The sequence below is a fragment of the Mercenaria mercenaria genome, chromosome 12 (assembly GCF_021730395.1).
Source record: "Mercenaria mercenaria strain notata chromosome 12, MADL_Memer_1, whole genome shotgun sequence".
Taxonomy (NCBI): domain Eukaryota; kingdom Metazoa; phylum Mollusca; class Bivalvia; order Venerida; family Veneridae; genus Mercenaria; species Mercenaria mercenaria.
In genome coordinates this window covers 48,788,927-48,814,505 of record NC_069372.1, presented here as the reverse complement: position 1 = coordinate 48,814,505, position 25,579 = coordinate 48,788,927, and the positions used below count along the sequence as shown (strand labels likewise).

The window sequence follows — 25,579 nt, the reverse complement described above, 5'->3', positions numbered from 1 at the left end:
AGTTGTTTTGCCACTGAAAGTCTTCGTTTTGTAAAATCATTTTTGGTTCTTTTTATCATAATATACAGACATTTTCTGCCAGCAATGAAATCCTAAGTCCTAGTACTTGCGTTCTTGCTGGATTCAGTGTTGAATATAGGTTAATATTAAATATCAAATTGTTTTGCATTATCAAGCTTTCATACTAAGAGGCTACTGATAGTAACATAGTTCTACATAAAAGATCAGTTAGGCTAGAAAATTTAAATATACAAAAATGTATTTGTTGTCAGTGGCATAAGTCAAGTAATCAGTTCTAAATAAAGCTGTTATTCATTAATCGTTTACAGAAATGTTCTAAATAATTTATTTTGTATTCAATTTCAGAACCAAAGATGAAGGCATACATGTGTTATTACTGTAACAATGATTTTGAAGTTAACACTGGAGTAATTGACCATTTAGTTAATTGTCATGTCAAGAGAGATCTATCAAAATGCAATGGAAATAACTAAACCACTTGTTATTACCGAGTTACTATCTGAAACGAAGATTTCATTCTGATCGATCTCTCTTGACAACTTTAAAGATGTATTCAATTTTGATATTTTGCCCTGTAACCTATAAATGCCCACACGCTGGTCACTAGAAATGAATATTTCACCTTCATTTGGAATCACATCGGTGTATGTTTTCTGTCCTATATCCAGTATTCCAAGTGTTTTCATCTTATTCCAGTTCCATGTAACTAAATGGTCAATAACTCTAGCGTAAGCTGCAAATCAGTGTCTTATCATCTTTTTAATACAATTCTCATATATTTTAAATATATTATGCTTAAATATACTACTCGACAAACTGTGTTAAACTATATGATCTGATGTGTATTTAGATGAAAGCTGTATATAATAAATGCAGAACGATTTAATATCTAATATTAACCATAACTTCAACACTGAATCCTGCAAGAACGCAAGTACCAGGACTAAAGATGTCATTATTTCTGTATATTTCATCATAAAAGAAATTGAAACAAAAATGAATTTACAAAATAAACATTTACAGCAGCATGCGCAGAACCAATCTATACATGTAGCAGATAGTATGCAACGTCGGAGATAGAAATACAATCTAGACTGATCAACACCATGTTACAGCGGTGTTCGCCATTGAAAATCGCCCAATATTAAACCATGTAAACATAAGTATAAACGATGCATACTGCAAATGATTCCATGACCTCCCAAGTCTTAAAAGTGAAACAAACAGCCAGAATAGACGTTTTTACACGAAATTTCCCTCTGCCATAAACAGTAGCCTATATTTTGACTCCTCGGCGGGATGGGCATCATTTAAAAATGCCCTCGGCGGTAAAATTTATTTAAAATGCAGTCAAATTAAAGAAAAACCTAAATTTAGTCAGAATGATTGCCTTGACGAAATCTAGGTAAAGTTAGAATATGGGTCATCTGTGGTCAAAAACTAGGTCGCTAGGATATATCAAAGAAAAACGTTTAGTATGTGATAGAGGCTGTATTTTTCAATCAAGGTTGATGAAATTTAGTAAGAATGATTGCCTTGATCAAGTCTAGGTCAAATTCGAATGTAGGTCATCTTAGCTCAAAAACTAGGTCACTAGGTCAAATTGAAGAAAATGCTTGTTTACACTTATGAGACCACATTTTTGATGCAATCTTAATGAAAATAGGTCAGGATATTTGTTTCCATGAAATCACTGTGTCAAACATGTTTACACTGTTACGGTGTGTTTCTCAGGTGAGCGACCTAGGGCCATCTGGCCCTCTTGTTTGTCATATCTTTGTTACGGTTGCTTATATCTTACTGTAACTTCACATAAAGATTGTCCAGCATACAAAGAAAGTATGTGCAAGGGCTGGGCCCATTATATACATAAGGTCAAGGTCACCAAGGTGTTTTACTTACATTGTAGGTTATTTTTAAGGTTAAAGTTTTTCGGCAACCTTTGTTTTTCTGTCATATCTTTGTTACTATTGCTTATATATCTTACTATAAATTCACATTAACATTATCCTCATACAAACAAAGTATGTGCAGGAGCTGGGCCCATTATACTCAAGGTCAAGGTCACCAGTGTGTTATACTTAGGTTATTTTTAAGGTTAAAATTTTTTGGCAACCTTTGTTTTTCTGTAATATCTTTGTTACTATTGCTTATATCTTACTGTAAGTTCACATAAACATTTTTTTCGAAAGCTTAGTTAAATTATAGACATATCTTTGGTACTTCAAAAGATAATGACTTTAAGTTAAAAATGTTTTTTTTTGTAATTATCATCTGCATGTGGTTACTATCCCCTTAACTCTAATTGTATTTTTGACAGAATTATGCCCTTTCATAGTTTTTTGGCAATCTTCGCTTTCTATATATAACTTTTGTACAATATAAGTTAAAGACTTGAAACTTAAAATGTATCTTTATCATCATCATCATCTGCATGTGTGGTAACAATCCCCACAACTCTGATTTGTATTTTTTTGACCAAATTATGCCCCTTTCATTAAGGTACTTCCGCCATCTTGAATTTAGGGTGACCTTCATTTGAGGTGTGAAAATATAGTGAACAAAAGCTTTCAAATGCAGCTGTTCCAGAGTACAAAATCAGCTCAGTTTGCAAGACCTGAACTAAAAGTAGCTGTATAAAAAGTAAAACTAAAATTTGGAAATAAACAAAGAAGATATTTTACCTGTATTTTTCCAAATTTTTGGTTAGATTTATAAATCCTTTCAAAATACTTTATTAAAAATTCATGAATGGCAAAAGTTAGTTCAAAGTTTCAATTAGTGCATAGGAGAATTGTCTTACTGAATAGAACTAAACTTAGTACAAAATCTGTTTTCAAATCTGACCACCTCATGTATTAAAACGAAAATAAATCTGTACATATTGCTATTTTCAGCATACATAAAAGTAGTGCAATGTGCGGACAATGATTTTTCTACGTATGGTGTACCAAACTGCCTAAAATTGTAAGACAAGTCCAAGACTTAATGTGAACAAGATTTGGCAACGATCCAAAATTATTTTCAAGGATTGTGCAAGTATAAGAAAGGTTTAATTTATTATAGTGGAATTTATGTACTTACGCGCTGCTTATCTCACGGAAAATTTGGTGGAAATGGAATTTTCGGCACTTCCTGCGTTAACTACCGAAATTACTTAACGTAACTTTCTCACCCATATGTGATTGTATATTTATAAATTATAAAAACAATCGAAATATTTGCTTTATCACGATATATGCAAATATTTTTAAGAAATCTTGAAACATTTGGCAACAGTATTTCCACATACTGGTCCGGGACAAGTTCGATGTGTATAGTGATTCCTTATTAGGTGTTTCATGTGTCGTAAACTACTGTAATCAATTTTGATCTATCGACTTTTTATACAATATGAGAATTTATGCAGCATGTTTTTAAAAACACAGTGAGAATAAATCGCAGAAAAAATGTACAGCCAAATATGTTAGGAAGAAATACAATTTGTATACAATTGTAAATAACTACGAAACATTTTACAAAATGTAATCAGTTGAACTTCTCAAGCAAAAACCTGATGATTAAAATCAGCAATATCTCAAAAGTAACTTTTCTGTATCTTGGTTCTTTGTTAAACAATGATATTTTTTCATATTTTCATAGAACTGATAATAAATGTGTAAACTGATAATAAATGTGTATTGAAATTCCGGCATAGAAATGGACACTGACTTTACATTAGTGATTACTGCGGTGTTGACAGCGGAAGCAGTGGTCCAGTACTAAGACTGTCTACGAAACCAATGATAACGAGTTCTTTATGTGAAAATTACGAACATTGGGATAAGTGTTGAGTATACACCTGAAAATAATGGAAATTATTTTAGAATTAAAATAATTTAATTTATTTTTTTCTCAAATTGTTGCTTGTTAATTACCGTCTGCTAGTTTATTAAATTGTCGTCTGTTTTCGTAGATAAACGTGTCATCGATATTGTTACACTTGGCTGATCTTAACTGGTTCCTATTGACACTGGTACCCAGTCGATATAATATAAATACCAATAATCTCGTGCAGTTCTCTCACATTTTGCTAGCTACACCATCGGTAACGTCAAAACTATTTACATGTTTCGATTTATCATCGCAATGCCTCGTGGTCAAAGGCGGGAACTGATATTTCGGAGGAATCCTTACAACAGAAATATTCTGCAGTATGCTCCTCAGGACAATGGCAAGAGGGATGCTAGGTGCAGATGCCTTAGAAGAGAATGTTGTTGACGGTGTTACTAATCTTCTGCCGGTATGTCGAAAAATAATATCACAGATTTAGTAGATTGTTTGTTGTTCAAACATAGATCCTTACGTTTTTTCATAATATTCACGAATAGGTGTGGCGACGCAAATATATATCTACGCACGCGGCTACAGGCTATACTTTTGACTCTATTTTGGCATACAATATCAGTAAACTCGGTTCCACGGTTATTCAAATTTTACTGTGTATATAACTTTTGATGACATAAGGCAACATGTACTACACTTAGCTCGCAAAATCAAAGGTGTTTTGTATACACAAATGTATAATTTGATTTAATAGTCGCTATTTTGACAGGCGTCTCTGTTCATAGTCATGATTTCCATGCTTTTTCAGTGACAATTTAAGGTTATAAGGTAGAACTGGAGCAGGTGTCTAACAACAGTTCGTTTTTGTAAACATCATGTTTGTAAAAATTAGATTTAGTTTTTGTATCCTAGCTACGATTTTCATATTTTGATATTTATAAGAAAAACATGAGTTCAAGCTAAAACAAATATAAACAAAATTAGGTTATTTTGCATGTAGAGAAATATTTGTTTTGAAACTTGTGGTACGAATGACCTAGTAATTGAACTGTATTTGACATTTCTTTACAAACTTTACGCTCGACAGATGTTTACGTAGCGATTCAGTGTCAGCTTTAATTAATGTTAAGGCGAGTAGATAAATTAGGTATTGCAACCGAATGCACAGTCAAAAGTCCGTATTTTGCAAGGGTTTGGTAGTTAATCTGAATAGTTACTAGCGCATTAAATGTACAGAAAAATATTAAGTTTTTTGAGAAATCTACTAATGAATTCATCACTTACGTTTCAGTATACCAGGTATTCTTACAAAATTGATGAGATATTGCATTACATGTATAACTTCAGAGATCGCGCACTGCGTTAGAAGAACTTATTCATTCACGAGTTATGACGATCAATTTCTTTTACGTCAAAGCACTTCAGCTCCATGGTCTACGTCAAACAATAATTTATGGGCCATTACATGCTGGTTAAACCAGTTAACATCAGTTTTTATGCATATGTATTATGACTGTAATTTCTGTAATCGTACATGGTTTATTCGCAAATTTGCTTACGATGTAAAGTGTACAAATTTCAACGCGCATATAAACTCTTTAAGTAATCAAAAGTTTTCGTCTCTTTGTTCGAGCTTCCTTTCATAAAGGATCACTTCTCAGATTCTGTCAGTTTAGGAAACATAACAGTTGGAACATCTTATCTCTTACACAAACTGTCTTCTAATTTCATTGAACTGCTATGTTCACTTTAAGAGTAATAATTAAATACGTTTCACTGAATTCAGAATAATCAATACGCAAATTTAAAATAATATTGAAACTGACCGAGTAGCCGGTCCCACTGCTAAATTTCAAGATTTCAGTAAAATGTTTCATTTCACAAAAATATTTCAGGTGAATATAGAGGAACTCACCATTTATCATACAATGAACGATCTTATTAACGGTTAAAATAAATGGGTTCAATAATTAGGTCACTTTGGATCTCAGTTTACGTCATTCATGCGCAGCAGGTTCAATTTAACCATTTATAAATAGTTTACGTTATGTAGCATAGAAGTATGTCAAAACATTAAATTCACAGGCGAACACAAATTAAAACTTATTTGTAGATACACAAGGACGTTGACATATCAATTAAAGTCGCTTTCACTTGTAACTTAACCAGGTACATAACATTTGAATAGTTTGCTAGATTTTAGAATCTGCATAAATCAAAGTTGAACACTAATAAATTGTCACATTTCTAAGATTGTACCGGTTCGTCACGATGACAATTTTTACCGGTCAATCTTTACTCGCCGTTTTTGGTCTGACAAAACTATATAATCATACAAGAATTAGGATATTTAACAATGTTATGATTTTTACAAAAATAAATCAGTTGGATTTCAGTTTTTTCTGTTACAAACTAAGATTTATAATTTTGTCTTTTGATAGTACCCGGGTGAATATTCCGATTTTGGTATTTATTTTCACCGTCACTGATGACTTGATTTATGATACAGACTTGGATTTACAGCAAACATAACATTGACGGAATTGTTTCCAATCTTAGCGGCGGTTGTGGTTTGGGGATCAGACTTATTAAACAACTGCTGAATAATAAGTAATAAATCTAAAAGCTCTTTTGCCTCAATAGGGCAGTTATAAGTATCTTGTACAAACTATCATGTAGTTGTCAGATTTTATTGCTTTCCTATATACGCTGAACATGTACCAGGTCGTCAATATGACATTTTTGGTTTAAGTTATTCAGATTCAGATAAGCAGCTCCTGATGTAGATCCATAGAGTTCGAACATTGTTACAATCTTAAATAAAAGTAGCACTTATACCTCGGTTACATACAATACAGCTATTGAATCATTAAAAAAAAAAAAAAAAAAAAAAAAAAAAAAAAAAAAAAAAAAAAAAATCACTTACCGTTTATCTTAACAATGACCAATATCAACCCATCACATTATTTTCATATAGTGTATGTTGTTTTGTGAAAGACGAATTTAACTTACATTACAGGCTTAGAATCCTACCCCGCTGCTATTCAATTAATTCTGTTGTGTGTATGCAACCATGATTATAATAGGCACGTACCACACTGTTGCACGCAAAACTAATGGTATTTCATATAGAATTATATATAAAATAGACTCTATTTTGACAGGTGTCACTGTTCATAGTCGGGATTTTCTTGCTTTTTCAGTTACGATTTAAGGTTAAAATGTAGGACGGGAGCAGGGCTTTAAATTAATTTCACAAACTGCACAGGTTTTTCATTTACATACGGGTTTCGTCATAAATAAACTGTTAGACGGCTGTCGAAATAATTGTGCTACCCGAGACAAGCGGGCTCTGTCGACAGTTTTTAATAAAGGTCAAATGCGACTGCTTCACGTGCACAATATACGAGGAATACGAGTTGAAAATATGTTAGTCTTTGTTTATTGTATCATACTTTGGTTTGTTTATGTGAGCAAACGATTAACATACAAATTGTTCAAGTTTCAGACTTGTCCGTAGTTGAGAACAAATATGCGTATATAAAATTTCAAAGCAATGAAATATGTATCTATCCCCCGTTATTGCAGAATTAAGGAGTAGAAATCGGGTCACATAAATTTTTCTATAGGCGCAGACAAAATGTCTTCTGTATGTGCATTAATTATCTCAATTAATAGAGAAATGATCGTAAATTCAGGACTTCTACTCGTTAATCTGGAGTAAAATGTCAGTTTTTTCTTTTTTCTGCCGTTTCAGCCAAATCTTTAAAAGGGGAACTTGTACTGTCTAATTGTTGATGCAAGTTATAACAAAATCATAGCTTTGGAAGTTGTAAGATTAGATTTAGTAATATATGGCCTACCGCAAGTTAGTTTATTCAGGTGGCAAATTCATTATAATTAGGCTCGATATTGATGCTATGCCACATTTTGCTTCGGTCAGGTGGAATACAGTATAAGAAAGTAGGACTACAGTTTTTTGGTGATTACATAAAAGATGCAATTTGTTAAAGAAAGTTTGAAAGGCCGTAGAATTTTGGGGATAAATTATAAATTTATTGTGGCGGTAAAATTCTGTCGGCCGTGAGGTGAGCGGATACGGTGTCTGTATGTTTGCATTCAAGTTGCGTACTTTGGGGTATCATATGTTTACCAGTTTGTGTTAACTGGATAGTAAAAGGGTTTTGCCCTAGTACTTGGCGATTCCTAGTGTTGCGTGTGTTGCGTATGTTGCGTTGCTCTCAGTGGTGTCACTTTGCCTTGCCTTGCCTTGCCTTTCATTGACTCGTGTTGCGGTTTCGCTCATTCTCGGTGAAACCCAAAATGGGTGGAATGGTAGCTCGACGTTCAATTGAAATTGTTGTGTGTTTGCATTTGAGTGATACCTGTTATAAAGTGCAAAGTGTCTTGTGTTGCTTTGCCTTTGAGTGACACCTGTTACAAAGTACAAAGTGTCTTGCGTTACTTTGCGTTGTTTGAGTGATACCTGTTACAAAGTACAAAGTGTCTTGCATTGCTTTGCCTTGTGGTCCGTTGTGTTATATTGCCTCGCTTTACATTGGCTAGGGTTGTGCATTTGACCGCATCCCGGTGACACCCGGGCTGGGTTGGATTCACAATTCGAAGTTCGATGGATTGCGCAGTTGCGTTGTTTTTGCAAGCCTTGGGTTGGTGCGTCTGTTCTCCTCTCGGTCGACGGATTTTGCTGTGCTTTTAACGACTCTACACGGTGAGACCCTTGTTGAGTCATGAGCGGCCGATCAACTCCCAATATTGTCAATATACTTTTACTGAATTTAATTAAATTATTACAAAATGTATCATGCCTATGTTTATCGTTGTAAGTATCAATGCATATTCTTGATGAATAAAGAGTGTTGTATGAGATAATTGGTTTTTATTTTGAGTAATAAAATAACACAGTTGTTTAATGTATGTTCTCTGAAATTAACAAATAACTGGCTCAACTGAGACACCATACTTTAAAGTAAATTCAGTTTATTCACCACGAGGTTCAAAATGCACGAGAATCAAGTGATAGTACATGCCTTTAATTTCACTTGGTTGAAGTGTAAACAAATAGTTAAATATGCTTCGTTTTATTTCTCACGGAAAAGATCGGACGTTTTTTTATATTGGAATAATTATAGAACATATATGCATTTGAAGTTGAAAGTTGATTGTTTTCTACAGGACGTAAAACTGAAACAAGTAAGCACTTTTACTTTTTCAGCAATGTTCCTCAGGTGAACTTTGACATTGTTTACGAAGAGAAATCAGTTTTGTGTCATCTGGAAATGCGTTGTTCGGCTGAAACGTATAGTTACCATGAAAGTTCTAAAATGGTTTATTTTGGGGATTTTTGTTTTATTTATAAATTCAACACAATGTGCAATATTTCCAGTTTTTGAAAATGATTGAAATTCAGCTTCATTTTAGAAAAAGTTCCGATCTTTCATTAATATTTTGCCAGCGGATGCTTACAAATTTTAAGTGAAACGGCTGTCTTGTCCAAGAGAGGTGTGTAAAGCGAAAAAGTATCATTACACATTGCGTTTATTCTTTAAATGTGAAGGATCGGTAACAGATTTTAAAAAGGAGATCGGACAGTGAAAAACTATACTAAATGGATATCTCTAACCATGAATAAGTAGACATACATATTTCAGTAAGGAAATCTGAGGTAAAAGAACAATCATATATTTTATTCCTTAAAAATAAACATGGCGGCGAAATATTTTAGAAAAACTGTGCATGTGTTTTGCGCATTAGAATGTTTAACAACATTTTCTTGAAAAAGTAATGCTCGTGTTCACTATTTTGGCATTTTTTTTATTTGAAAATAAATATTTTATAGCAATTTAGGTTGCATACGATACCAAAATTTTGCACCAAAAGTGTTCACTCATTTTCTTCCAAAGCACTGTGGAGATGGGGTTCAGCGTAGCTTTCATGCTCGCAAGTTTACCTATAGATATATCTTTTCAACTTTTATCATATATATTTTATGTCCTTGCATTTCAAAAGCTGTTTCGAGGATTCTGATTTTTCACATGAATTTCTAATTTCAATTTGCGGAAGCACCTTAAATGTTTTGACAAACTTCATTTTCTGGACATAACTTTACCATGTTTTCTTAGAGTTTAAGGTTAATTTTGATGCATTTTCACTATATCTCAGTTATTAGGAAATGCATTTAATTCAAACTTGAAGTAGTTGTTCCACATTATCACTTTATCTTTACCTCTCTTATTACTTAATATTTTTGACACAGACTCAAGCTATTGTGCAATATCTTCATCCACCATTGGAAATAAACACTCAGTGACAGCTCAAGTTTCCTCAGATGTGCCAAGTTTCACTATCCAGCATCGAAATAGTTGAGCGCGCTGTCTCCAGTGACAGCTCTTGTTGCACACCTGCCATGGCAAGTTTGCAGATGAAAAACTAAAGTAGGATTTTATTTTGCAGACAAGAGCAAGGATGCGCAATATTTAGGGTAGCAGATCACTACTGACTTGCATTTTACTAGGAACTTATCTATTTTTTTTTCATTTTTGGTTAATTTATGATAGAATTTTCATGAAAAATAGGTATAGGAAAAAGTGATTTTATTTAAATACGACCTTAAAGTTGTACTTTTTGTATAAAACAAAGAAGCATTTGAATTACTGGCCTGTAACCTAAACTGGTCCATGGATCTACATTGAACTTGGTCTGTAGAATAATTGTAAGGTTCTGTCAGAAATTTATCAGAATTAGAGCACTTCCACTAGAAAAAGATATACTATAAAATGACTTCTTCTCATAAAACACTTGATAGATTTTTATCAAATTTTGTCTGTAGTAACATTAGAAGACTTAGTTAACTTTTTTGCCTCTACAGCTAAAATAAGAAAAACCTTTAAGCAACTAATTGTCATCAAGCACTCTGAACAAACTTGGTCTGTAGCATTCTTTTAAAGTTCTTTGTTAGATTATGGCGACTTTCCAGCTTTAATGGTGGAGGAAAACCCCAGGTGTCCGTCCAAGCATTATTTCATCACAAGCGGGTACCTGGGTAAAACCACCAGCCTTCACAAAGCCAGCTTGATGACTTCCTCACATGAAGAATTCATAGCCCTGAGTGTGGTCAAACCGACTTTGATGAGGGGCAAGTGATTCTAAGTCAGCGACCTTAAACACTTGCAGGGCGCCAGGTATTTTTTTTGGCCTAGTGAGTATTTACTTATCATACTTAATTTTTTTGTGAATGAATGAAATGGTAAAATCAGAAATTGACTAGGAGTAATTTTACTCCTGAAAATTTGCAAATGTGAAAAAAACAGAAATCAGTATTATAACATTATTTATTGGATGTAACACCCATAATATAGTTTAACCTAGGTTTGCAGAGTACCATTCAATGCGTGTGTACGTTCAATGTGGGAGAAATTAATGCCGACCGAGCATTGTTACATAAAATGATAAAGCATCCAGAAGATTCAGATTTTGTTTACGCTAGTAAAAAGTGATTGCGTGCATTTCTGTAATTTCATATACGTTTTTATACGCTTAAAAATTATCAGACATGTGTATATGCATTATTTCAAAGCGTAATTTACACTAATACGCATCTTATCTGGAGACATGAACACTTGGCGACGGAAGCCCCTAAACAACAACAACAACAAAAATAAAAAAAATCTTTAAATGACTTTTTAGGTGGATCTTCATTAAATTTGGTATAGCAGCCTTGTAAGATCTTGTCTGAAATTTGTTCAAATTGTTGCACTTACAATTGTATTTCATGGCATTTATGATTCAGTGTGTCATACATATACTAAAGGTCAAATATTCAGTTTCAGGTGAGTAACTAAGAGTCACTTCAGCATTCTTGTTATGTCTCCCACCACACAGTGGTGTGGGAGACATATTGATTTACTCCAGTCTGTCTGTGTGTCTGTCTGTGTGTGTGTTTGTCACAAAGCTTGTCCGCACTCTAAGTCGAACAGTTCTCATCCGATTTTCACCAAACTTAAACAAAATGTGTTTGACCATAAGACCTCGGCCAAGTTTGATAACTAGCCAAATTGGTCCAGGCATTTTGGAGTTATGGCCCTTGAATTACCGAAAAAAAAAATTGCCTTTTTACTCTTGTCCGCATCTAAGTCGAACATTTCTCATCCTATCTTCACCAAACTTGAATAAAATATGTTTGGCTATGAGACCTTAGCTAAGTTCGATAACTAGCCAAATCCGCAAGACATATTGTTTTTGCCCTGTCCGTCCTTCCGTCTGTCTGTCCGCCCGTCCGTCCGTCCGTACGTCACACTTCATTTCCGAGCAATAACTGGAGAACCATTTGACCTAGAACCTTTAAACTTCATAGGGTTGTAGGGCTGCTGGAGTAGACGACCCCTATTGTTTTTGGGGTCACTCCGTCAAAGGTCAAGGTCACAGGGGCCTGAAAATTGAAAACCATTTCCGATCAATAACTAGAGAACCACTTGACCCAGAATGTTGAAACTTCATAGGGTGATTGGTCATGAAGAGTAGATGACCCCTAATGATTTTGGGGGTCATTCCTTCAAAGGTCAAGGCCACAGGGGCCTGAACGTTGAAAACCATTTCCGATCAATGACTAGAGAACCACTTGACCCAGAAAGTTGAAACTTCATAGGATGATTGTACATGCAAAGTAGATGACCCCTATTGATTTTGGACTCACTCCGTTAAAGGTCAAGGTCACAGGGGCCTGAACATTGAAAACCATTTCCGGTCAGTAACTTGAGAACCACTTGACCCAGAATGTTGAAACTTAATACAATGTAGGATGATTGGTCATGCAGAGTAGATGACCCCTAACAAATTTGAGGTCACTCTGTTAAAGGTCAAGGTCATAGGGGCCCGAACATTGAAAACCATTTCCGGTCAGTAACTTGAGAACCACTTGACCCAGAATGATGAAACTTCATAGGATGATTGGTCATGCAGAGTAGATGACCCCTAACGATTTTAGGGTCACTGTTAAAGGTCAAGGTCACAGGGGCCTGAACATGGAAACCATTTCCGATCAATAACTTGAGAACCTCTCGACCCAGAATGTTGAAACTTCATAGGATGATTGTTCATGCAGAGTAAATGACCCCTATTGGTTTATGGGTCACTCCTTTAAAGTTCAAGGTCACAGAGGCCAGGACATTGATAACCATTTGCGATCAATAACTTGAGAACCACTTGACCCAGAATGTTGAAACTTCATAGGATGATTGAACATGCAGAGTAGATGACCCCCTATTGATTTTGGGGTCAGTCTATTAAAGGTCAAGGTCACAGTGACCTGTTCATGTAAAATCATTTTTTGGAAATAACTTGAGAACCACTTGACCTACAATGTTGAAACATAATAGGATGATTGGACATGCAGAGTAGATGACCTCTATTTGTTTTGAGGTCACTTGATCAAAGGTCAAGGTCACAGGAGCCTGAACAGTGACTTGAGAACCACTAGGCCAAGAGTGTTGAAATTTAGCGGGATGACTGGACATGCCAAATAGATGATCCCTATTGCAGCCAACCATCAGTGTCTCTTTGACTTTCGCTCCTGACCCCTATTGACTTCTTGCCTATAGGACTTTGCATTGGGGGAGATATGCGCTTTTTTACAAAAGCATTTTCTAGTTTCATATACTACTTATTGATAGTTCTGAAAACTTTATTGATTAACTTAGATGATGTTATAATAATAAAGTCAATATTCTTGTTTTATTTTCAGGACTGGTAGTGCCAAGCTGGCTTAAATTCTGGCAGAAATGGCTACAAACCAACCACCAGGTTTGTGTATTTCTATCACTTAAATACTTTTATGTAAAACTAAATATAAAGTAGTTTATTGTTATGACAAATTATGTTTCCTTGTGCGATTTTGGCATTTTGTTTTTAGCACACGGTGAAGTTGAGCACGAAGTGCTCTAGGTGAGCTGTTGTGACCGGTCATTGTCCGTTGTTGTCGGGTGTGCGTTGTGCGTCTTCCATCAACATTTGCTTTGTTAACATGTTAGAGGCCACAGTTGTGACCCAAATGTTTTTGAAACTTTGTCAGAATGTTTGTCTTGTTGATCTCTAGGTAAAGTTCGAAACTGAGTTATGTGTTTTCAAAAACTAGGTCAAAAATTGTTTGTTTGTGGTATCCCGACCTACCCTAAATTTTTGGTTCGACCCTAAATGTTTTTATGGCCTTGGAGAATATTTTTTTCAACTTTTTAACAAGAAGTTGCAGAACTGCTCTTTGTACATTGTCACTTTTTGTCAGTGATGTTAGAAATCAACTTACTGATGCACTAAAGGCATAACCCCTATATTTGTATTCGTTTTTTGACACAAATAATTTCCAAAAAGTCACACATAATAAAAAAAAAAAAATCCCCCCGCCCGCCTTCAAAATTTTCCGACCTACCTACCCTAATTTTTAGCTCACCTGTCACAAAGTGACAATGTGAGTTTTTGTGATCGCGCGGTGTCCGTCGTCCGTCGTCCGTGCGTGCGTGCGTGCGTGCATCCGTCCGTCCGTAAACTTTTGCTTGTGACCACTCTAGAGGTCACATTTTTCATGGGATCTTTATGAAAGTTGGTCAGAATGTTCATCTTGATGATATCTAGGTCAAGTTCGAAACTGGGTCACGTGCCTTCAAAAACTAGGTCAGTAGGTCTAAAAATAGAAAAACCTTGTGACCTCTCTAGAGGCCATATATTTCACAAGATCTTCATGAAAATTGGTCAGAATGTTCATCTTGATGATATCTAGGTCAAGTTTGAAACTGGGTCACGGGCCTTCAAAAGCTAGGTCAGTAGGTCTAAAAATAGAAAAACCTTGTGACCTCTCTAGAGGCCATATATTTCATGAGATCTTCATGAAAATTGGTCAGAACGTTCACCTTGATGATATCTAGGTCAAGTTTGAAACTGGGTCACGTGCCATCTAAAACTAGGTCAGTAGGTCAAATAATAGAAAAACCTTGTGACCTCTCTAAAGGCCATATTTTTCATGGGATCTGTATGAAAGTTGGTCTGAATGTTCATCTTGATGATATCTAGGTCAAGTTCGAAACTGGGTCACGTGCGGTCAAAAACTAGGTCAGTAGGTCTAAAAATAGAAAAACCTTGTGACCTCTCTAGAGGCCATATATTTCATGAGATCTTCATGAAAATTGGTCAGAATGTTCACCTTGATGATATCTAGGTCAAGTTTGAAAGTGGGTCATGTGCCCTCAAAAACTAGGTCAGTAGGTCAAATAATAGAAAAACCTTGTGACCTCACTAGAGGCCATAATTTTCATGGTATCTGTATGAAAGTTGGTCTGAATGTTCATCTTGATGATCTCTAGATCAAGTTCGAAAGTGGGTCACGAGCCACCAAAAACTAGGTCAGTAGGTCAAATAATAGAAAAACCTTGTGACCTCTCTAAAGGCCATATTTTTCATGGGATCTGTATGAAAATTGGTCTGAATGTTCATCTTGATGATATCTAGGTCATTTTCGAAACAGGGTCATGTGCGGTCAAAAACCAGGTCAGTAGGTCTAAAAATAGAAAAACCTTGTGACCTCTCTAGAGGCCATACTTTTGAATGGATCTCCATAAAAATTGATCAGAATGTTCACCTTGATGATATCTACGTCAAGTTTGAAACTGGGTCACGTGCCTTACAAAACTAGGTCAGTAGGTCAAATAATAAAAAAAACCTTGTTACCTCTCTGTAGGCCATACTTTTCATGGGATCTGTATGAAAGTTGGTCTGAATGTTCATCTTGATGATATCTAGGCCAAGTTTGAAACTGGGTCAACTGCGGTCAAAAACTAGGTCAGTAGGTCTAAAATTATTAAAATCTTTTGACCTCTCTAGAGGCCATATTTTTCAATGGATCTTCATGAAAATTGATCTGAATTTTCATCTTGATGATACCTAGATAAAGTTCAGAACAGGGTCACGTACCTTCGAAAACTACGTCAATAGGTCAAATAATAGAAAAACCTTGTGACCTCTCTAGAGACCATATTTTTCAATGGATCTTCATGAAAATTGGTCAGAATTTTTATCTTGATAATATCTAGGTCAAGTTCAAAACTGGGTCACATGAGCTCAAAAAGTAGGTCACTATGTCAAATAATAGAAAAAACAACGTCATACTCAAAACTGGGTCATGTGGGAAGAGGTGAGCGATTCAGGACCATCATGGTCCTCTTGTTTTTAGCATGTTACCAGAAGCAAAGACATTTTTTTTTAGACCTAATTAGCTTAGACATTGTTAAAGAGACTGATTTAAAGCATTACAGAAAAGGGTGAAATGTTTGGGTTGCACAGTAATTTCCAAAGGCAGCTGCCTGTTAGAAAAGTACATTAAAAGTAGATAAATTAAGTGCAGGAACTGATTTATTAATAACAATTAATTTATGTAAATTAAAAGTAAAATGTTCATTCACAATTATAGTGAAGTTTGTATGTTACTCTTTTCTATATTAGGCCGTCTTATTTAGATACACTCGGCGATATATGACCATTTTGTGTCAATTTGCCATAAAACCCAACTCACTATTTAGATACAGTCAAACTTTGTTCACTTGAACTCAACGGAACAAGCAAAATCGGTAAGTTAAGTTAGTATGAGCCACAATATACATTATATTTGTACATAGATATTTTGTCAGGACCTGACATTGAATTCCAGTGAAGAGTAGTGTGCAAATTATCAGACTTTTTTCTTGGTTGGTATATGATTAAAACAAAGTATTTCTGAAACATTTTACTTTCAGCTGTGCTGGCAAGAACAGCAACTATAACGGATCTTCTGCATATTGCTAAGGCAGTGGGTTCCAACTGGGAAATGCTTGGGCCATACCTTATAAAGGAAAATGCCATGGCTACCGTAGAACATATAAAAGAAGATCACGCACATGATTATGAAATGTGTATATATCATCTGCTTCTAACCTGGAGGCAACAGGCTGCACCAGATACAACACTTGGTCAATTATTCCATCAGATGCTTCAAGTTGGTACCTCTGTGACTGTAGATTGGCGGACAATAGCAGAGTACCTAGATATTGATGAAAGAGACATAAGAGCATGTAAGTTTAATAGTATCATAATTATTTTGTATAATTAAACATTTCTTACTGAATTTGCACAACTGTTGTTCCAACCCAACATGTTTGTGATATTAAAGATGGTTTTAATTTATATAAGTATCTTATGCTGAAGTTGTGTAGACTTTTTAAAAAATTGGTTTTATCTGTTTGATTTTATTGTTTTTAGCTCACCTGTCACATAGTGACAAGGTGAGCTTTTGTGATCACCCTTCGTCTGTTGTCCGTCGTCAGTCCGTCCGTGCGTCTGTCTGTCAGTCCGTCCGTCCGTCAACAATTTCTTGTCTGCACGATAATGGTTTCATTTATGATTTTATTTTAACCAAACTTGCACACAACTTGTATCACCATAAGATCTTGGTTCCTTTCTTGAACTGGCCAGATCCCATTATGGGTTCCAGAGTTATGGCCCCTGAGAGGGTCAAAATTAGCTATTTTGAGCTTGTCTGCACAAAAACAGCTTCATTTATGATTTGATTTTTATACGCCCGTTTGAAAAACGGGACATATTATGGGGACGCCCCTGGCGGGCGGGCGGGCGGCGTCCACAGACCTTGTCCGGAGCATATCTTCTACATGCATGAAGGGATTTTGATGAAACTTGGCACAGTTGTTCACCATCATGAGACGGAGTGTCATGCGCAAGAACCAGGTCCCTAGGTCTAAGGTCAAGGTCACACTTAGAGGTCAAAGGTCAAATTCAAGAATGACTTTGTCCGGAGCATATCTTCTTCATGCATAGAGGGATTTTGATGAAAGTTGGCACAATTGTTCATCATCATGAGAAGGAGTGTCATGCGCAAGAACCAGGTCCCTAGGTCTAAGGTCAAGGTCACACTTAGAGGTCAAAGGATACAAGAATGAAAACTTTGTCCGGAGCATTTCTTCTTCATGCATAGAGGGATTTTGATATAACTTGGCACAAATGTTCACCATCATGAGGCGGAGTGTCATGCGCAAGAACCAGCTCTCTAGGTCTAAGGTCAAGGTCACACTTAGAGGTCAAAGGATATAAGAATGAAAACCTTGTCCGGAGCATGTCTTCTTCATGCATAGAGGATTTTGATATAACTTGGCACAAATGTTCACCACCACGAGACGTAGTGTCATGCGCAAGAACCAGGTCCCTAGGTCTAAGGTCAAGGTCACACTTAGAGGCCAAAGGTCAGATACAAGAATGACTTTGTCCGAAGCATTTCTTCTTCATGCATGGAGGGATTTTGATGTAACTTGACACAATTATACACCATCATGAGACGAAGTGTCATGCGCAGTTCCCTTCTTTCGAATTACTTCCCTTTGTTGTTACTATAAATAGCTTATATTGTAACTTTTTCATTACTAGTCATAGGGAAAAATCGAGACCACTTTTCTGTAGTACAATATGCATGCTACATCCAATTTTGAGGTGTATTTTGACCAGTCTCTACCTGGAAAAGATTTTTGTGAGGACTTACAATTTTTTTTTTTATTTTTTTTTTTTTTTTTTTTTTTTTTTTTTTTTTTTAAAGATTAACTTCCCTTAGTTGTTACTATAAATAACTTATATTGTAACTTTTTTATAATTGACCGTAGGGAAAAACCAAGACCACTTTTCTATGGTACAACATAGATGTTACTTTCCAATTTTAGGTGTATTTTAAGGTATCTCTACCTGGTAAGGAGTTTTTTTGTGGACTTAGAAAAACAAAACATTTAGTTATTACTAACAACCACAAAGTTAAAATTCCATTTGCAAATACAGGTGCTAGAGTAAAGAAATTTGCTGTGACGGGCGTATATTGTGACATTCTTGCACTCTTGTTACCAAACTTGCACACAACTTGTATCACCATCAGATCTCGTGTTCCTTTCTGGAACTGATCACATTCCTTTATAGGTTCCAGAGTTATGGCCCCTGAAAGGCCCAAAATTAGCTATTTTGAGCTTGTCTGCAGAATAGCAGCTTTATTTATGATTTGATTTTTACCAAACTTGCACACAACTTGTATCACCATGAGATCGTGGTTCTTTTCTGGAACTTTCACGATTCAATTATGGGTTCCAGAGTTATGGCCCCTGAAGCGGTCAAAATTAGCTATTTTGACCTTGTCTGCACAATAGCAGCTTCATTTATGATTTGATTTTAACCAAACTTGCACAAAACTTGTGTCACCAAAAGATCTTGGTTCCATTCTTGAACAGGCCAGATCCCTTAATGGGTTCCAGAGTTATGGCACCTGAAAGGGCAAAATTAGCTATTTTGACCTTGTCTGCACAATAGCAGCTTCATTTATGATTTGAATTTAATCAAACTTGCACAAAACTTGTGTCACCAAAAGATCTTGGTTCCATTCTTGAACCGGATCTTGACCGGCCAGATCCCTTAATGGGTTCCAGAGTTATGGCCCCTGAAAGGGCCTAAATTAGCTATTTTGACCTTGTCTGCACAATAGCAGCTTTATTTATGATTTGATTTTAACCAAACTTGCACACAACTTGTATCACCATAAGATCTCGATTCTTTTTTATACGCCCGCAGGAACATATTATGTTATCGCCTCGCTGTCTGTCTGTCTGTCTGTGTGTTGGTTAGCAATTTCCCTTCCGCTCTGTAACTCTTAAACCCCTTGATGGATTTCAGAGAAACCTGACACAAATGTTCACTCATTGAAAGGATGTGCAGAGCGCATGTTTCGGATGGCTAAATTCAATGTCAAGGTCACACTTAGGGGTCAAAGATCATATGACTTAGTTTTATGTGAAAATTGCTCTGCATTTGTGTTGCATTGCAGTGCCCTTGTTTTTATTTGGCAGATCCTTCTTTTGTTTGCTTACAATATTTATTTTTTTTATTACTTCCCTTTTATGTTACTATAAATAGCTTATTTAGTAACTTTATTATTATTGGCCGTAGGGAAAAACTGAGACCACTTTTCTGTGGTTCAACATGGATGGTACCTCCAAATTTTAGGTGTATTTTGACATATCTGTACCTTGTAAGAATTTTTATGCCCCCAAAGGGAGGCATATAGTTTTTGAACCATCTGTCGGTCTGTCGGTCTGTCCGCAATTTTCGTGTCTGGTCCATATCTTTGTCATCGATGGATGGATTTTCAAATAACTTGGCGTGAATGTGTACCACAGTAAGACAACGTGTCGCGCGCAAGACCCAGGTCCGTAGCTCAAAGGTCAAGGTCACACTTAGACATTAAAGGATAGTGCATTGATGGGCGTGTCCGGTCCATATCTTTGTCATCGATGGATGGATTTTCAAATAACTTGGCATGAATGTGTACCACAGTAAGACGACGTGTCGCGCGCAAGACCCAGGTCCCTAGCTCAAAGGTCAAGGTCACACTTAGACATTCAAGGATAGTGCATTGATGGGCGTGTCCGGTCCATATCTTTGTCATCGATGGATGGATTTTCAAATAACTTGGCGTGAATGTGTACCACAGTAAGACGATGTTTCGCGCGCAAGACCCAGGTCCGTAGCTCAAAGGTCAAGGTCACACTTAGACATTAAAGGTCATTTTTCATGATAGTGCATTGATGGGCGTGTCCGGTCCATATCTTTGTCATTCATGCATGGATTTTAAAATAACTACGCATGAATGTGTGACACAGTAAGACGACGTGTCGCGCGCAAGACCCAGCTCCTTAGGTCAAAGGTCCTAAACTCTAACATCGGCCATAACTATTCATTCAAAGTGCCATCGCGGGCATGTGTCATCCTATGGAGACAGCTCTTGTTTCTTTTTGTTTTTGGTTAAAGCAGTGGTACTCAGGTGAGTGATATAGGGCCATCATGGCCCTTTTGTTTATGTTAATCAGATTTAGCTTTGATGAAATGAAAAAGACAGTTACAGACTGCCAGCGGTCAGTTTAAATATTATGTTAATGATGCCTGTTCAGATTTAAGGTAAACATGGTTATTTCATTTGATTTTAGGTTCTGTTTTGATTCTAGGTTAAAACACAGTTAATCCATTCTGACTTTAGGTAAAAATGCTAAACCCATATTGATTTTAGGTAAACATTGATAACCCATTCAGATATTAGGTAATAGCAATTTACCCATTCTGATTGTAACCTCCCCGCCACCACCTCCCTTCCCCCCATGAGTGGTGGGGGCATACACATTTGGGCATGTCCATGCGTCCGTCCAAAGTTAGTGACATGCCTAGCTCAAAAAAATATTTGATATAAATTGATGAAACCTTCCATGATATGAACTTGCACACCTCCTATTTTCCGTCTGGCTCCCAGTGTTGTGGCCCCTGAAATAGTCAAAAATGAACATTTTCACCTTGTGACATGCCTAGCTCAAAAATTATTTGATGTAGATTCATGAAATTGCATGAGTCTTAAACATGATCTTAGGCACCTCCAATTTTTGTCTGCCCCATCCCCTATTCAAATCACTCTGCGTCCTAGGTCCGTCCGTCCGTCCATCCATTAACAATTTCTCGTTATCGCATCTCCTCAGAAACTACTGGGGGGATTTTGACCAAACTTCGTCAGAATGATGTATTGGTACCCTAGTTGTGGCCTCCTGAAAATCAGACTGGTTCAACAATTGTTTAGTGAGTTATGGCCCTTTGTTTATTTCTATAATTTACATAGATTTATATAGGGAAAAACTTTGAAAATCTTCTTGTCCAAAACCACAGAGCCTAGGGCTTTGATATTTGGTATGAAGCATCATCTAGTGGTTCTCTACCAAGATGATTCAAATTCTTTCCCTGGGGTCTAATTTGGCCTTGCCACGGGGGTCACATGGTTTATATAGACTTATATAGGGAAAAACTTTGAAAAACCTCTTATTCAAACCACAGGGCCTAGGGCTCTGATATTTTGTATGTGACATCATCTAGTGGTCTTCTACTAAGATTGTTCAAATTATCCCCCTAGGATCAAATATGGCCCCGCCCCGGGGATCACATGGTTTACATAGACTTATATAGGGAAAACTTTTAAAATCTTCTTATCCAAACCACAAAGCCTAGGGCTTTGGCATTTGTAATGTAGCATCCTCTAGTGGTTCTCTACCAAGTTTGTTCAAATTATCCCCCTAGGGTCAAATATGGCCCAGCCCTGGGGGTCACATAGTTCATATAGACTTATATAGGGAAAAGCTTTTAAAATCTTCTTGTCAATAACCTACAACATTCAAATTTGGACCACATGATTGTATGGTTTTGAGTGGCAAGATGAACCTTGACATGAGTTGACCTTGATTTTGACCTAGTGACCTACTTTCACATTTCTGTAGCTACAGCCTTCAAATTTGGACCACATGCATAGTTTTGTGCACTGAAAAAATTTTTGACCTTGACATTGACCTAGTGACCTACTTTCACATTTTTGAAGGTACAGGCTTCAAATTTGGACCACATGCATAGTTTTGTGTTCCGAAATGAAATTTGACCTTTACATTGACCTAGTGACCTACTTTCATATTATTGAAGGTACAGGCTTCAAATTTTGACCACATGCATAGTTCTGTGTTCCGAAATAAAATTTGACCTTGATTTCGACCTAGTGACCTACTTTCACATTTCTCGAGCTACAGCCTTCAAATTTGGACCACTTGTATAGTTTTGTGTACCGAAATGAACTTTGACCTTAAGATTGACCTAGTGACCTACTTTCACATTTCTGTAGCTACAGGCTTCAGATTTAGACCACATGCATAGGATTGTGTACCGAAACAAACTTTGACCTTTACATTGACCTAGTGACCTACTTTCACATTTTTGAAGGTACAGGCTTTAAATTTGGACCACATGCATAGATTTGTGTTCTGAAGTGTAATTTAACCTTGATTTTGACCTAGTGACCTACTTTCACATTTCTCAAGCTACAGCCTTCAAATTTAGACCACTTGCATAGTTTTGTGTACCAAAATAAACTTTGACCTTTAGATTGATCTAGTGACCTACTTTCAAATTTCTCAAACTACAGCCGTCAAACTTGATGCACATGCATAGTTTTGTGTAGAACTTTGTCCTTGAAATTGATCTAGTGACCTACTTCCACATTTCTCAAGCTACAGCTTTCGAATTTTGACCACATGAACAGTGTTGTGTACGGAAATGAAATTTGACCTTGAGCTAGTCGATAAGTCTTGAAATTTGGAACACTCAAAAATGGCACATTGGTGGGCGCCAAGATCACTTTGTGATCTCTTGTTAGAGTTATGGCCCCTGAAATAGTCAAAAATGCACATTGTCACCTTTTGATGCAGTAAGCTCAAAAAGTATAATAAAAGTTATGGCCCCTGAAATAGTAAAAAAAAAAATGCACATTATCTCCTAATTATGTGCCTAGCTGAAAAAGTATTTGATGTAAATTCATGAAACCTTGCTAAAGTCTTTATCATAATGTTACCTTGCACTTTGACTTGGTATTCTTCTTGAGAATCTTAGCGCTTATTACAGAGTTATAGCCCTTGAAATTGCCAAAATAGTGGAATTTTTGTTTGTGATGCTCAGAGCTCAAAAAAACTAGAATAATGAATCCTTTTCATTAAATGTTTGTGTTTTTGTTGTGGTTGAGTTTATTTATACTCCCTGCCGGATATACCAGATGGGCAAGACTATCTGTGCCTTCATCTTCGGCCATAGAGCTGAGTTGGGCATCTTGTCATGCCGCTATCATACTCCAGATGGAGTACCAAATTCTTCGTTCCATGAAAATGACAATAATGTAGCCGAGGTAGTAAATGTCTCTTCTTACGGCCACAGCTCCAGCCCTTTGTTACGACTCCTCCGGCTGTCCTCAATAAAGTTATGATCAATTCCGGTGGAGCCGCATGCCTACTCTGCGACATGCACGCAGCTGGAGCTTCAGGAGTAGACAAAGAAAAAAATGATAGTTTAGGCTACACCCCATTAAGACTTCAAACATTTGAATTACTTCCCCTTATTTGTGACAATGTACCAACGGGGGGCACACCCTGTGTCCTACAGACACATTCTTGTTTTAAGAATTACAATGTTATCCCATTCTGATTTTAGGTAAACATTGTTAACCCATTCTGATGTTTAATACATTCAGAGTCTAGGTAAACACTGTTAACCCATTTAGATTTTAGGTAAACATGGTTAACCCATTCTCATTTTAGTTAAACATGTTTATCCCTTTCCGATTTTAGGTAATATTGTAAACCCATTCTGATTTTAGTTAAACATTGTTAAAGGCACTGACCTCCAGATTTGGCTAAAAAATAGTATTTCTTTCAAATTCAAGTTCGGTCATATTATGAACATTAGAATATGAGTTTTTGTTTCTAAAATATTTTAAATATTCCAAATCAAGAAAAGAGATGACTGCATCGGGAATTGAACCCTGGAGGGCCGCGGCAATAAAGACATTCCCGTCGCCGTAACCAATAAAGTTATAGCGGAATAAGTCAATTATGACTTCATAATATAGATATTTATAATAGAGACGGTTTACCTGGAGTAAAGCGTCATAAATGCTTTCCAATTTTCATCTTAAAAAGTAGTAAAACCAGCAAATTCTCATGTGTTTCCATAACATATAATTTGTCAGTAATTAAGTTTTAAAGCCTTCTTAAGAAATATGTCTCCGTATGTCACAAAATTTATTTACACAACTCCTCTGACACCACTAGAGGGATTTACACCAAACTTGAGTAATCATTGCCAAGCCTAGTTTTGCATATCAGCGGCATTTTCTGGTTCAGTGATTTCAGCATAGTTTTGGCCCTTGATTTGCCTATTCTTTAGCTCACCAGAGCACAGAGTCCATTGACATGCGTTTTCTGTCGTGCATCGTCCGTCAACATTTGCCTTGTGAATACTCTAATACCGTGTTCAGACTACGTTTTTAAATCCTATATTAACTTGGGTTTATTTTTTAAACTCGTTTGCGTCCACACTATATGTGGTTTAAACCGTGAATTATGTAAAGGTCAAGTGGTTTCTGTAATGTAGCATTAAAACTACCTTGGGAGGTGGTTTTAATACCATATTAAAAAGTAATACTACATTATTTTACAAGTGTGAACGCAAATGTGAGTTATAACTGGTTTTACAATCCCAAATCCACAGATCCTACCTTTTGGCAGAAGAATACCATGTGTTTCTCTTTTGTATCAAACAATTGATGCTATGGCTGGCAAAAGTATTTGGAGTGTTGATGAAACACAAACATTAAATTGCGACATGGAGTCATGCTGACGCTCAAAATGGACTATAGATGGAATGAACAGAAATTCTTAGATGAACACAGAAGTTTAAACATTGATGACTCCTTCTTGTTTCTGTTAGCCTCCTTTTTTGTTACTGTTTTTGCTTATTGCAAAATATTGTTTTCTTCCAACATTGCATGTATATATTTAAACCACATTTCTTTGCCTGGTGTGGACGCAAACTGGATTATATTTTGATGGGTTTTAAATGTCAAATACCAATTATAGCCAATTAGTGCCAGATAAAAATAAAACAGATCGGCTAGATAAGTATAAAGGCTATAAAGGCTACATTTTTGACCCAGTCTTTATGAAACTTGGTCAGAATGTTTGTCTTGATGATCTCTAGCTCAAGTTCAAAACTGGGTCATATGGGGTCAAAAACTAGGTCAGTAGGTCAAATCATA

General features: G+C 36.1%; 1 protein-coding gene across 2 annotated transcripts in view; it reads left to right on the top strand.

Moving 5' to 3' along the window:
- The window catches only part of LOC128547373 (uncharacterized), a 147,802-nt gene that overhangs the window by 3,899 nt on the left and 118,324 nt on the right, over positions 1 to 25,579 (top strand). For both annotated transcript variants that reach the window (XM_053519969.1, XM_053519970.1), the window contains exons 2-3: positions 13,604 to 13,662; positions 16,638 to 16,952. In XM_053519969.1, coding sequence (XP_053375944.1) covers positions 13,641 to 13,662; positions 16,638 to 16,952 — 337 coding nt within the window. In that variant the 5' untranslated portion in view covers positions 13,604 to 13,640. The remainder of the gene's footprint in view (positions 1 to 13,603; positions 13,663 to 16,637; positions 16,953 to 25,579) is intronic.